At 52.3% G+C, this 14,030-nt stretch overlaps 2 protein-coding genes across 5 annotated transcripts in view; one reads left to right on the top strand and one right to left on the bottom strand.

Annotated features, from left to right (window-relative positions):
• Nucleotides 1–1,938, bottom strand: part of Fkbp6 (FKBP prolyl isomerase family member 6 (inactive)) — a 39,380-nt gene extending 37,442 nt beyond the window's left edge. For both annotated transcript variants that reach the window (XM_023565123.2, XM_063234306.1), the window contains exons 1-3: nt 1,773–1,938; nt 1,401–1,518; nt 779–868 (exon numbers count right to left, since the gene is read on the bottom strand). In XM_023565123.2, coding sequence (XP_023420891.2) covers nt 779–868; nt 1,401–1,518; nt 1,773–1,829 — 265 coding nt within the window. In that variant the 5' untranslated portion in view covers nt 1,830–1,938. The remainder of the gene's footprint in view (nt 1–778; nt 869–1,400; nt 1,519–1,772) is intronic.
• Nucleotides 1,939–2,031: 93 nt separating this feature from the next.
• Trim50 (tripartite motif containing 50) lies at nt 2,032–13,766 on the top strand. Of its 3 annotated transcripts, none has more exons than XM_003470075.3 (7): nt 2,032–2,172; nt 7,589–8,010; nt 10,185–10,280; nt 11,079–11,309; nt 11,401–11,423; nt 11,979–12,103; nt 12,834–13,766. In XM_003470075.3, exons 2-7 carry the CDS (start codon nt 7,603–7,605, stop codon nt 13,421–13,423), a joined length of 1,473 nt encoding a protein of 490 aa, XP_003470123.1. In that variant the 5' UTR covers nt 2,032–2,172; nt 7,589–7,602; the 3' UTR covers nt 13,424–13,766. The 3 variants fall into 3 exon arrangements, with proteins under 3 accessions (XP_003470123.1, XP_063090375.1, XP_063090374.1); XM_063234304.1 differs by lacking the exon at nt 2,032–2,172 and adding an exon at nt 6,894–6,994; XM_063234305.1 differs by lacking the exon at nt 11,401–11,423 and having other exon boundaries at nt 12,834–13,011.
• The last annotated feature ends 264 nt before the right edge of the window (nt 13,767–14,030 follow it).

Below are 14,030 nucleotides of genomic sequence, written 5' to 3'. Positions count from 1 at the left end.
ATCAAGAACGTGGTTGAAACTTGCCTGGCATCCTGTTTGGTGCTAATGGTTTCTTCCCCCCGCCCAAATCCAAACCTCTCGAAGTGCCTGCTTAGGCCTTCTGCCCTGTGGTCCCAACTCACTCAGCCTTAATACCCACTGTCCCCACCACTCCCAACTCTAGCTTCTCCAGGCTCGGCAATATTCTGGCCTATTTCTGTCACATGCTTCCTTTTTCCCAGAATGTCTTCTTCCTCACTCCATGTCCAGCTTTCACCCCCACTAACACTTACACTTCAGGGTTAGTTCCAAATGCCTCTTCTTCCACGGGCCATGTGATCTTCCCAGCTGGAACTAACTGGGCCTTAATTAAGCATATGGCAGCACTACTCAGCTCTCCCAACCACTCATCCAATTCTACCAGGTTACTGTAGCTGCCAAATGCAGGTCAATCTCCATGACCACAAAAAACCGTTAAGGCCAGAGAGGTTCTAATCCGCCCAGTACAACTTCTCTTTTCATCATGCACGGTGGGAAACAAGCATTCAGTAAATACTCAATCCACAGACAAACAAAAATTTCTCCGCAGGCAGATCAGGGAGCAAATTTAACCTTGCCAGGCAGACCTGGGTCTCATGGGGAAATGTGGGAGAGCACATGGCTGATTCACCGAAACCAAGCCTCAGAAAAACCAACCCTAGACATAACCTGTGCTCTGTACATATTTCTAATCCAAAAGCATTGCGCTTCATTTGTCCCCAAGCAATCCCGTTGTTTCCAGCTCCCAGTCTGAATTTACCCTCGCCAAGCTTCATTAGACGAGGTGTTTTCCTAAAGCAGTTAGAATCAAAAGGCTTGTCCATGTGCTCCAGGTATCCAGAGTATTTCACTAGGACAGAAGAAAAAGGGTGAGGAAAAACACAAGAGTCAAGCACACCCTATGAAGTCTTGAGTTATCAAGGAGGAAATGCTGCCCAGCATAGGAAGACTTTTCCCACCTCTGGACGCCTGCCCCCGGCTGAGGTTCAAGGGCTCTGCTGCTGTGCCTGGCACTTTGCTCCCTGGGGTGTGAGGCAAAGGGGAGATGAAATGCCTTGCTTTCCTCTTAAAAACTCCCATCCAAATGAAGCCTTTTTAATCCTGTCCTGTAAAATGCCTTCTTTCTCTCTCTCTGAACTACTGGGGTTAAACCCAGGGCCTTCATATTGAGCTAGGATCCCAGGTGTTTTTTAAAAAAATTTTTAGATAGAGTCTTGCCAAGTCATTAAATGGCCCAAGCTAGGCTTGAATTTGCAATCCTTCGGTCTCAGCCTCCCAGGCCAGCCATAATGCTGTTTTATAGTGTGCCTTTCCTCGTCCCAAAACGAAGTGCCATCACAGTTTCTAAATACAAAGGGCAGCCAGGCTGCAGTCAGCCATACCAAGCACAGAGGCGTCCGGTGTCACCAAATCTCCAGCACCTTCTCGGATGACATCCTTCAACACGCCCCCGTCCCCAGAAATGTCCAGCATCTTCTGGCTTAACCGCTGGTACTGCGACTGGTGAACAGCAAAGGCCAGACCTCAGCGCCCCATGGCCATCCGAGGGCGGCCATTGCCAGTCAGTGACCCCAAAGCAGTGTCCTGGGCACCTTCATCCGGCCTAGTCGTTTGTCCCTGCCCAGGACTCCCGAGCGCTGCGCGCTTCGCCGCCATGTCCACGCTGCCTGCCCTCCCCGCAGCGCGAGCTCTCAGGCCCCTTAAGGCGCTGTGAGCCCAGCGCGTTCTGAGCGTGGCCCACCGCCCCTTTCTACCTGGCCGTCGGCTCCCGCCAGCCGCATTTCATTCTGAGGCCGCGAGAAAGCGCTCATTGCTTCAGTCCAACCACCGCCAACTGCCTTCTCGCTCTAAGAACCCCGGATACCTGCGGGCAAGTGCTAGTAAGTATGGAGCCCAGGAGCGTGCTGGGGGCGGGCCCGGCCTGAGCACGTGACCAGGCGCGCAGAGCCTGATGGGTGGCGGGGCTTCGCAGAGCACGCTGGGGCACGTGCTTGGGGCTTGCAGAGCGTGGAACACGCACACGTGACTGGGCGCACAGAGGATGGTGAGACATACAACTGAGTGCGCTGGGCAGAAAGGGGCTGTGACAGGCCCCACGGAGCACAGGAAAGCTTGCAGGCACAGCACGGATACTGTAATATGCACAGGAACGTGGTAGGTCGGGTAGGAGGCGCAGGGAACAGTGGGGTTGCAGGTGGGGCGCACCGCTGGGGCGGGCTGAGGAGAACTCCGGAACCCAGCCTGGGCCAGGCTCCGGTGTCTGCTCTTGCTTCTCCACAATGACTTCTCCAAACGGTGGTCATTTTATTATTACCCCTTCCCCCTGTCGTTTCTCTTCATGTGCCTTCAATGCCACTTTTCCCTGCATCGTGACATCAAGAAAACAACCGCTCTTGTGGTCACATCTCTCAGGCATATCTTCATGCCCTGGCTGTCAGTCTTAGCAGTTGACAAAGTTGACTTCTCTGACCTTTAAGCACTTTTTCTCTTGGCTTCTGGATTAGCATTAGTGTTCTATTACTGTGTTAACAAATACCCGTAACGCTAGCGGCTTAAAGCGGCACCTACTCCTTATGTCACAGGTGAATAGCTTAGAAGTTCCTACTCTTTATCATTGGGCCAAGATCAAAGTGTCAGCAAGGCGTGTTGTTTGCTGCCCTGGGAAGAGTCCTGTTCCAAGTTCATTCAGGCTGTTGGCAGAATCCCGATTCCTGCAGCTCTAAGAATGATGTCACCATCTCATAGCTTCAGAACAGTGGATTCTGCTCAAGCTTGGAATCCTCTTCAGCCACATCTTTCTGATTCCAGCCGAATAAAGTTCTCTGCTGATAAGGGCTCATATGATTTAATTAGGCCTTCTTAGATATTCAGGTCCATGACCTTAACTACATCTGCAAAATAGTCTCTTGCCATGTGAGGTAAAGTTCACAGATCCCAGGGATTACGGGCGATCTTTGGGGCGTTCTGCCTCCCATGGATTCCAGGACACAGGACATCTCTCTTTGATTTCCTCCCACCTCACTGGCTGGCCTTTATTTTTTTTTTAAATTTTATTTTGAATGTAGTAAAAATACAACAGAACAAGACAGAACCAAGCCAATCGAAACAACGCAGTGACATTGGTACAGGACTTCACAGCAGGATACTGGTATAGTAGTAATAGGTACTATAGTATATCTTGTTATCTTCACAATAGTTGTCCAGTCAATTAGGTATAGCAAAATCAAACCAATAACAGAACATTGTAAAGCCAATTGAAGGAGAATATTGAATAGAGCAAAACAATCATTACAAAACATAACAATGAAAATAACCTTTGCCTTCAAACGGAGCATAGAAGGAAACGCCCCATATTTGCTATATTGCCTATGGTCATCCTCCCAAGAGATGCTCAGAACTCTGTCCCCAGTTGTTGATGGGGTGTTGGAGATGTTTGATTCTCAGCCTGAGCTCTGGTAGGCTCACGGGAACAGCTGACTGGTTCTCCCAGCTGGTGCCAGGGGTGCTTACCAAAAGGGCGGGCAAATTACCTTCTTGTGCAGCCACCTAAGTGCCAACATTGCCCGGTCTCGGGTTGGCTGGCCTTTCTTAGTCATCTTCTTCCGGACCCCTAATCATCGGCAAACTCAGTCCCCATCCTTGAATCTCTTGTGTGTCCCACTGTATTTTTCAATCTCTGAGAGATTGCACCCCTTTCTAAAGCTGTACATGTGTTGGACCTAAGTATATGTGATTCACAGACAGACAGCCTGTTTTCCCCGCTGAGCTGCAGAGCTGCAGGCTCCTGTGGTTCATTGCCTTTTTTACTGATTCTCAATGAGGAGTCCCCGTGCCAGCAGCATCCATGTTGCCAAGGACCATTTTAGAGAAGAACATTTTTTTTTTTTTTTTTTTTTTTTTTGTCGTAGTGAGGCTTGAACTAGGGCCTTCCTTGTGCATGCTAGGCAAGCACTCTTTCCATGGAGCTACATCTCCAGTCACTTTTTAAATTTTTATTTTGAGATGGGATCTTGCTATTTTCCCAGCCTGGCCTCAAATTGTGACTTTCCTGTCCTCTTCTGAGAAGCTGGGATTACAAACACACGCTACGTACGGTTCCTGTCTTAGAAGTGTACATTCTTGGGCTTGTGCATGTACTCCTGAAACACTCTCAGGCCAGGGCCCAGAAGTCTATGTGTTAACAAATCCTCCGTGGAGGGGCCAGGGGTTTAGCTCAGCAGCATAAGTGCCTATTTGGCAAGCTTGAGGTCATGAGTTCAATCCGCAGTACCAAAAAAACCCTCAAAAAACAAATCCTCCATGGAACTGTGCTGTTTCCTGAAATCTGCAGACCCCTAGGCTGGCTCGGCCACTCCATCTGGACATTACAAGCATCTGACTCTGGGTTTCCCCATCCACTTTTCTCATCTTAGTTTTTGTCACTGTCATTGGCATCAGTGGCCATGTGCCCAGGTGCTCAAACCACTGTGAGCCGTGATCTTGGGTAGAAGCAAAACAGCAATGCTGTGTTGAAAATATAAATCAGATGTTATTTCCTTACTTTATTGTGGTGTGTGTGTGTGTGTGTGTGTGTGTGTGTGTGTGTGTGTAGTTTTTTGAGACAGGGTCTCACTATGCAGTTCAGGCTGGCCTTGAGGTTACTTGTAGCCCAGGCTGGCCTGGAACTCACAATGATCCTCCTGCCTCAGCCTCCCAAGTGCTGGGATTACAGAAATGAGCCACCAGGCCTGGCTGTATTTCCTTAAGTTAAAACTCTGCAGTGTTCAGTCTCCCAACACAGAAGTGGGGGGATCGCTTTCCAGTGATTCCCACTGCCCTTGGAGTTGCAGCCAAACTGCCCTGGCTTAGGGGGCCAATCTCTGCCAACCTCTCTGGCCTCATCTCCTGAAACTCTTGATCCCTTGCTGTGCTCCTGCCATCCATTTGCCCTCTCTAGTGTGCCTTGTAAATACCAACCTCTTCCCAGCTCTTCGTTCTTACTAACCTGTTATCTAGGCAGCCTTTCAGATGGCTGGCTTATTTGTATTCTTTACTTATTATGTAAAGTCTTGTAGGAGTCCATGAATTTTGGCTGGGCACCTGATCTAGGCCCAACATACTGAACCAATGTAGAATTTAGTCACAGTAACTGAGTTTTGATTGGCTGCAGAAAGCTGTATGGCCAGTTAACTAATAAAGCTGTAAAAAAAACAAAAACAAAAACAAAAACCCAACTAGTTAAGCTGTAACCAGTTGACTCAGCAAGAGCCAGTTAAGTTTTCTATGCTTTGCTTCTGTTTTTCTGTCAGTACTGCCGGATCACATTGTTGGTTGGTATTCTCAGACCCTTCCTTGGTTCTAAAAGCTACTGGATTAATCATTTTTGTTTTGCTTCATTCATATAAACTTTACTAAGTTTAACTGGTCTAAGGCGTTTGCTTTGCCTTTTTAAATCAGTATTGTGGGTTGAAGCCAGGGCCTTTACCCTGAACTGTATCTTACCCATATCTAACTTTTTATTCTGAGATGGGGTCTCACTAAGTTGCTGAGTTGTCCCGTGTGGGCTCAAACTTAGTCTTCCTGCCTCAGTCTCCCAGAATGCTGTAATGACAGGTGTGTGCCACCATATATGGCTAAGAGTTTTGTTTTGTTTTGTCTTGTTTTAACAAGCTCAACTGGCATACCCTCAAAGACATTCCTGCCCTTTGTAAAACGGTCCCTCACACAGCTGGTCACCCATCCCTTTTCTCACCGCTGTTTACTTCCTGCATGGCATTTAACACTAGTATAGTGTGTATTTTTGGCAGATACCACCCCATCTCTATTATAAACTTCTGAAGAACAGGGACTTTGTCTTCTCTCTACTATATCCTGAACACCCAGCTCAGTGCTTGACACATAACAGGCACTCAGTAGGTATCTGAGTTAAGTAAAATGAGCCTTCTCCTCGCCTCGTTTGTTGTGGGAAGAGATCTCACCCGCTGGTAGGACTGGTGCTCAGATCTCTTGGATCCAGGTCTGTGCTTCCTGTCTTTTCCAATCAATATTTCCCCCTCCCTCCATGTAATGTAGATCTGATGACCTCAGCATCCACTGACTTTATGATAGAATGTCATAATAGAATCTTGAATGACTGCACATTTTAAAAGTTCATAATTTAGTAACACTGAACAAAAGAAGATGCAAAAGAATGCATGCTATGTGACTCAGGTGATGCAAAGTTCAGAAATGGGACCCATGAGGATAGAAGTCACAGTGGCAGCCACCTCTATTTTAGGGCCTATGGTTGAGAGGGGGGAGGCACCAGGACCCCAGTGCAAAGTGCTAGAATATTTTACAACTTGGAAAGTGAAGATTCCAGCTAAAGGTACTTCAAACTGGGGAGTTAAGATTTGTGCACTGTAACTAGGAGTGGGGACACATGCTTGTAATCCCAGTACCCTGGGAGGCTGAGACAGGAGGATCACCTAAATTTGAGCCCAGCCTTGACTATGTAGTGAGACCTTGTCTTCAGAGAAAACCAAAAACCCTCAGAAATAAAGATGGAAAAGTAAAGGGGGGGGTTCAGTGGGAAGACCCTGGGTATAATCTCTAGGACTGAAAAAAACCCACTTTATTAAGTTATTCTTGAATTTAAAAATCTAGATTAAAATACAGAATTCTGCAAGAGACAGCTTCAGAAAACAGCATGCCACCCATAGCACGTGTCTGCTATATTCGGGACACACCCCCACCCAGGCAAGGCCGCCACCTGAACGTTGAGGTTATCAGTGGAGGCCCAGCAGAGGCTGCCTCTCCAGTCGCGTGATGTGACCTAGTTTCCACCTGATTCTGGGTGACCTTGGAGGCAGGGGTGTTGCTGGGAAAGGGGAGGAGAACAGGGGTGGAGACCAAACGGCATGAGGGATCCAGCTGTGCTCCCCAAGTCCCCGGCTGCCTCCCATCCTGCCAAGAACTTGGAGCCTGAGTGGAGGCCTGGCGGATCCGGAGAGACCAGGTAACTCGGTGTCAGCACTGTCTCTGGGGCTCCTCTCTGCCAGTCAGCTTCCACCAGGGAGTCAAGCCCTGCCTGGCCCCAGACTCTGGGGGAGAGCGGTGTTCCTGGATAGAATTCTCTGTTCTAGAATTGCCTGGGAGCGTCTACTACAAATGCAGGCTTCCAGGTCTCATTGGAGCCCCCACCAGTAGAATCCCTGAAGGGGATCTGTCTGGGAATCGGGAACCCCAGTGGAACTAAGCTTCCGGACGCTGTTTGACTGTGCCAGACCATGGAAAGGAGCAAAAGCTTGTGTTTCCATCCAGTTTTAGGCTGCAGAACTGCTGGGGCCGGCGCCCGCTCCCCCCTACCCCCTTCACGTCTATTCCCAATCTAAAGTTACAAGGTAGAATTCATCTGTCTCCATTGGCCTCTTCTGGACCCAAGCCCTCTGTTTTACAGATGGGGAAACTGAGACCCAAGTTGATAGTGAGTTAAGCCTGGAATCCAGGGCTTGGGTCCTGCCCTGAGTTCTGGCAGCCTATGGCCTGCAAGGTGGGCAAGTGCAGACCAAGGGTGGGAGGGGCAGGACCGAGCCAGCTGCCTGTGTTTCAGCCCTGGCAGTGTGTATGGCGTGGCAGGCGAGTGTGCCTGAGCTGCAGGACCAGCTTCAGTGTCCCATCTGCCTGGAAGTCTTCAAGGAGCCCCTGATGCTGCAGTGCGGCCACTCCTACTGTAAGGGCTGCTTGGTGTCTCTGTCCTGCCACCTGGACTCGGAGCTTCGCTGCCCCGTGTGTCGCCAGGAGGTGGATGGCAGCAGCTCCCCACCCAACGTTTCCCTGGCCCGGGTGATCGAAGCCCTGCGGCTCCCTGGGGCCCCGGGGGCCATGGAACCCGCAGTCTGTGAGCACCACCGAAACCCACTCAGCCTTTTCTGTGAAAAGGACCAGGAGCTCATCTGTGGCCTCTGTGGCCTGCTGGGCTCCCACCAGCACCACCCCATCACGCCGGTGTCCACCGTCTACAGTCGCATGAAGGTGAGAAAGGTGGGCTGGGCGCCTACTTTGAAGCTACCTCTGCACTCTCTGGCGCCACCATCTGGCAGAAACTACAGTGTGTCCCCGGCAGGACTTGATTTCCCCCAGCCCTGCCCTGGAGGATGCATGCTTTCAGTCAGGCATCATTTTGAGCAGGTTCTGACCCAGGTGCTGAACCAGGGAGCTCCTGCTGTCGCTTGGCAGCCCCTTCCTCTGGGGTTCTTTGTATTCCTGGTTTGTTCCTAGAGCGCAGACCTCCTTGTGTGCTCAGAAGGTGGGCACTTTGATTGTCTGTTGTATTTCAGTGCCCTGAGCCTTATCGCTGTAAATACTCTCAGGGTATTTGTTGAATCAGTGAATCCCTGACTCCACAGGGCACAGCACCAGACCAGGACATCATCATTTAAGATGCCGAGGAACAACACCATCCAGGTCGCAGGCTTAATGCGAGGCTTCCAGGACTGTCTCATCTGCACAATTGCATTTGCTGCTTCTGGGAGGCAGGCAGGGTGGGGTTATTACTGTGTTTTATAACTGTGGAGACAGGCTCAGAGAAGGAAGAATCTTAACCAGGTTCATACCCACATGGCTTGTAAGTGGCAGAGCCGGTGCTCCAGCTAGGGCAAGCTTCCTTTCCACTGCTACAGGCTGAGAAGTGTCAGGAAAGGGAAGGTACTTGGTTTGGTGATTGGTTAGGAAGTCCTGTGTGACGAAGGAAGGGATTTGGATTTATTCAGAGGCTCTGGGTGGGCGAGGTGACCAGTGGCTTTGAAGCAGGGTGATGATGTGGTTGGACCCCTCTGGCAGAGGGTAGACTGGACTGTGTGTGCAGGAGGATAGAGTCAGACACAAGGGTGTCAGGACCTGAGTGAACAGGGATGCAAGGGCACCCTGGAAGATACCTAGGAAGAAGATGAGGACAACACCCTGAGGACTGAGTGTGGGAAGTTGACTGACTTCCTCTGGCACCAACGAGGGCACACACGGAAGGATCTGCGGCTGGACCGCCCAGGGGAGGTGGGGCCAGGCTGGCCATAGGACGCAACCCCTATACCCTCTATCAGTTCCTCTGTCTGCTCTCTTTTAGGATTTCTTGCTATTTCTGTCTGTAGGGTCTAACTTAGAGTTTCCTCTGCCTGTGGCCATGTTGACAGGATCTCTGCCTCATCAGGTGACGAGTGAATTGTCCTTCTGGGGCTGCAGCAAGATGCTCTAAGGCCTCAGAGCAAGGACATTGTGTCTACCTCTCCTTACACTGGCTTTATTCTTAGCTCCTTTCTGAAATCCCTGCATATCTCTCTCTCTCTCTCTCTCTCTCTCTCTCTCTCTCTCTCTCTCTCTGCCTTTTTGAGACAGGGTCTCACCATGCAGTTTAGGCTGGCCTTGGACTCACTTTGTAACCCAAGCTGGTCTCAAACTTGCAAAGACCCTCCTGCCTCAGCCTCCCAAGTGTGGGGATTACAGGCATGCACCACTATGTGCAGCTCTTTTATGCATTGGGATACTCTAAACCAGAGACCCAAAACACATCCCAGCCACAAACCAGCAGGGTCTGGGCCAGCAGTGAGCAGATCATGGTACAGGGGGCCGGTTTGGCACCCCGGAGGCTGGGCATACTGGGATCTGGGCAGTCTAGAAGTGCACATATGTCCACCCACAGAGGCCTGACATCAAAGCTGGGATGGACTCAGATATGTGCAGGGGGAAGGTCATTGGGTTTTACTTGTGCCACTGTAAGCAGCATCGGCTTCCTTGGGGCAGCCTTTTCGTGACGACTCCTGATAAATTAATTCTGGGCCCACTGGTGATTGCAATTTACCAGTGATTCTCCTATGGCCCGCATTAGATGCAGGGAGAGTTGGCTTCAGATTATGAGTTGTCACTCTCAGATGTTGTGTGGTGGATTCAGGTAGCTGTACATCCTTGTTCCAGAGAGGGATGACATTGAAATTCCTCCTGTCTTGGCAATTCCTGTGGCCATGTGGAATGTCTTGAATACTCTTAAACCTATTTTGGGGCCAAGGGGAACTGGGTAGTTCTGGTTCCGGCCTTGTCCCCCTGGAGGTGTTTGTGGCCACTGGATTATGTCAACAAGGGACAGCCCCAGAGTTGGCCTGAGGAGCAGAGGGCATGGGAGGTCCCCAGATCATGGAACCGTGGCTTGTTGACTCCAGGAGGAGCTCGCAGGCCTCATCTCTGATGTGAAGCAGGAACAGAAGGAGGTGGACGAACTTATTGCCAAACTGGTGAACAACAGGACCCGGATTATCGTGAGTGCCCTTTACCTCTGAACTTGCCCGCAGAGCTCGGTGGTTTTTTTCTGTGCTGGCGATGGAACTTAGGACCTCGTGCATGTTGGCAAGGGCGTGACCACTGAGCCACACCCCCAGTAGGCCCAGTTCTATTTGTCCTTTACTAAAAACCGTATCTTCCATACAAAGCAGAGTTCAAAGCATTCCGGAGTGGGTGGGGAAAGTGCAAAGCCTCCTAGGAGAATTCAGCCCAGTTGTCAGGCAGGACTGGCTCCAAGTTGGCTCTCGTCCTCCATGTCCTTGGTGTTGAGATAACCCAGCCCATGAGGCCCAGCGATAAACAGCCTGAAGCTCAGGCATGACTTTCCTACCCCTTGGTGCCATTTGTATCTGTCTGCCCTTGACAGTCTGATGTGGTGCCCTCCCAGTACCAGGAGGGGGTAGAGGCCTAGCGGGGGAGCCGTGGGTGCTGTCTGCCTTACCTGAGTGAGTGGCCTGCTGGGGTGAGGGCTGCTACAGGAGGAGCAGAAGTGGCTGCCTGGTCCCTCAGCACTTGGTTCATCGGGGTATTAGTCCTGGGCCGCTCCCTCCCAAGCCTGCTCCCTACTGGGGCCCTTCTGGTCTTGCTCAGTTGTGTACCTACAGTCTCAGGTGTACACAGGCAAAATAATTAACACAGGCAAAAGCAGAGCTGTTCATTGTGAAAGAGCTGTCCCTGATCCCCATCCCCAAGTGTCCCCTGGGGACACTGAGGCCACTCACTGCAGCCAGGCGGCTTGCAGCTGACTCTAAATGAGCCACTCTCCCTTGGCCCAGAATGAGTCCGATGTCTTCAGCTGGGTGATCCGCCGAGAGTTCCAGGAGCTGCACCACCTGGTGGACGAGGAGAAGGCTCGCTGCCTGGAGGGTGTGGAGGGGCATACCCGCGGCCTAGTGGCCTCCCTGGAGATGCAGCTGAAGCAGGCCCAGGGCACTCGGGAACGGCTGGCCCAGACCGAGCATGTGCTCCAGCAGTTTGGTAATGAGAGCCACCACGAGTTCATCCGGGTGAGTGACACAGGGAGGCCCCCAGCCCTCCCTTCCCTGACAGCCAAGTGGCTTTGCCATAGCCATCGCCTGCCTCTCTCCTGTCTTCCAGAAGTACCACTCCATGACCTCCAGGTAACAACTGCAGTGGAGCTGCTGGAGGACCCCCCACCCCCTATTTGGTTTAACCAGCCACCCCTGGGAAACTTCTCATATCCTGCTGTGGTCCCTGCTCATATCCAGCCCAGGGCAAACTGCAAAAGTCACATCCCTGCTTCAGGGGTCTTGCAGGCTGCTGGGGAAGCAGGTGGCACATGGTGGCCCTAGAGCTGTGTGGACAGGAATATTGGTGGGCATTGAAAGAGCCACACAGGCATGAGGGCTGAAGGCAGGGGACCTCAGTGTGACCCTGGGCAGGAAGTGGAGTAGTGCTGTGCAGGGTGAGGGGGTTGTGCTGGGGTGTTAGCAGAACAGGAGTAGGGGAGCTGAGGAGGGAGGCCCAGGAGCCTGTGCTCTCAGGGCCACTGCTAGGAAGGAACTGGGCGCTCCAGAAGAGGACAAGGAGGCCATGGTGGGCAGCGTGAGTGCACATCCCACATGTGGATTTGTCCAGGTGGCCTCCCATGTGGGACAGGGTGGGCTGTGGCCGTGGGCACAAAGCTCTCCCAGCCCTGTGACTGTCACCCACAGAGCAGAGCTCCAGCAGACACGGCCCTTAGAAAGCACATTCAGCCCTATCTCCTTCAAGCCAGGCCTCCACCAGGCTGACATCAAGCTGACGGTGTGGAAAAGGCTTTTCCGGAAAGTTCTGCCAGGTGAGGCACCAACCTGTCTTCTTTCATGAGTAGCGTCAGGGGTTGACATCCAAGGGACTCAGAGGAAGGAGCATGGGCAGGGGTGAGTGCCTGGGGCTGGTTCCGCAGACTGGGTGTACTGTGTCATTTCTGAGCCTCAGGCTCCTCATCTGCAAAGAGGGGCTGTGAACACCTGCCTGCCTGGGTTTCAGAATTCGTGCACACTCACCTGTGTGTAGTTTAATGCTTGGCAAGCTGTTCTCTGCTAAAAACCGTGTTGAATTTGCTCCTTTAGTCCTACCATGCCGTTTATGTGCAGAGATCACAGCAGACTGGTTTCCCCCACCAGAGGCAAAGATCAAGTTTGTGTAAAAGAAAGGGGAGGAGGAGTGGCAGCTGGTGAACCGCAAATCGTGCCTGCACTCTTCCAGGCAGGTCAATGGAGCTCACTAGTTTGCTCTTTCCTCCTGCTGTGCTATCCAGTTCCCAACAGGCCTCAGACCCATACATTTCATGCACAGGGCTGGGGGGACCCTGCCTCATTAGCCTTCCGGCTCCCAGTCCTGAGACTGCAGGCCTCAGCCATCATGCAGCCCTTTGTCTGGCATACAGCTGAGCCCTGGCCTCTTCTAGGCTCTGGAGACCCAGGGCCCCCCCTCCTGTGAGGAGCTCAGGGCCTGCCCCTGCCTGCGGTGGGTTCTGCTGCGGTCGGTAGATGTGGCTTAACGCTAGGCCTTTCCTGCTCTCCCAGCCCCGGAGTCTCTCAAGCTGGATCCCGCCACTGCCCACCCACTCCTGGAGCTCTCCAAAGGCAACACAGTGGTACAGTGTGGACTCCTGGCCCAGCGGCGTGCCAGCCAGCCCGAGCGCTTCGATTACAGCACCTGTGTCCTGGCCACCCGGGGCTTCTCCTGTGGCCGACATTACTGGGAGGTGGTGGTGGGCAGCAAGAGTGACTGGCGCCTGGGCATCATCAAGGGCACCGCCAGCCGTAAGGGCAAGCTGACCAAGTCCCCAGAACATGGTGCATGGCTGATCGGCCTCAAGGAGGGCCGCGTGTACGAGGCCTTCAGCTGTCCACGGGTGCCGCTGCCCGTGGCGGGCCACCCCCACCGCATCGGGGTCTACTTGCACTATGAGCAGGGGGAGCTCACCTTCTTCGATGCCGATCGCCTTGATGACCTGCGACCGATTTACACATTCCAGGCTGACTTCCATGGCAAGCTCTTCCCCATCCTGGACACGTGCTGGCACGAGAGGGGCAGCAACTCACTGCCCATGGTGTTACCCCCACCTGGTGGGCCTGGCCACCTCACCCCCCCACAGCCTACCAAGCTGTAGGCTGACCTGGTGCCGCCTGCCCCAGGCCCCACGCATTGGGCACTGGGACCGAGGGCTTCCCCTGGGTGACATCTTCACTGTTTGAGGGGGTCTTCCTGCCTCTCTGCCCCTGAAGCATTTATGACAGGGAGAAAGGCCACAGTCCCTTCTTTGCCAGCCAGGTGGGCTTAGCAGAGCCAGGCCTGGGGAGCCAACCTTGTCCCTCTCAACCAGGCCCTCTGCTGCCCCTCTTGCAGTGGAGGATACACATGTTCCTTCCTCTTTACTGCAAATTTAAAACTCTTAATGAATTTGACATTGCTTGTTTCTCTTTAAATGATCTCATAGTTGCTATAAAACAGTATTTAATGCTAAGATCTATATTTTTGCTGTGGGGGGATTGAGTCCAGCCCCTCACACATGCTAGGCAAGCCCCCCCCCCCCAGCCACCACCCCAGCCTCTATGTCTAGATGTCTGAAAGCATCTCTAACCTGCGGTGGCACCAGGCCATGTTGCCACTCATTGCTTGCTCTTTGTTTAGAGTCACATTCTGTCACAGTTCCTTCTTCAGACATCTCTGATTTGCCTTTCAGGCAGATAGGATGGAAATGAAGTGGGAGGGGTGAA

This window comes from Cavia porcellus, unplaced genomic scaffold (genome assembly GCF_034190915.1).
Source record: "Cavia porcellus strain 051 isolate PalLab524CR breed Dunkin Hartley unplaced genomic scaffold, mCavPor4.1 scaffold_23, whole genome shotgun sequence".
Lineage (NCBI taxonomy): Eukaryota > Metazoa > Chordata > Mammalia > Rodentia > Caviidae > Cavia > Cavia porcellus.
This window is presented reverse-complemented; position numbering and strand designations above follow the sequence as displayed.

Coding starts and splice junctions, on each gene's coding strand:
- Trim50 (XM_003470075.3), top strand. CDS start 7,603: ATGGCGTGGCAGGCGAGTGTGCCTGAGCTGCAGGACCAGCTTCAGTGT. Junction 10,281..11,078: donor ACAACAGGACCCGGATTATC/GTGAGTGCCCTT, acceptor CCCTTGGCCCAG/AATGAGTCCGATGTCTTCAG. Junction 11,310..11,400: donor GCCACCACGAGTTCATCCGG/GTGAGTGACACA, acceptor CCTGTCTTCCAG/AAGTACCACTCCATGACCTC.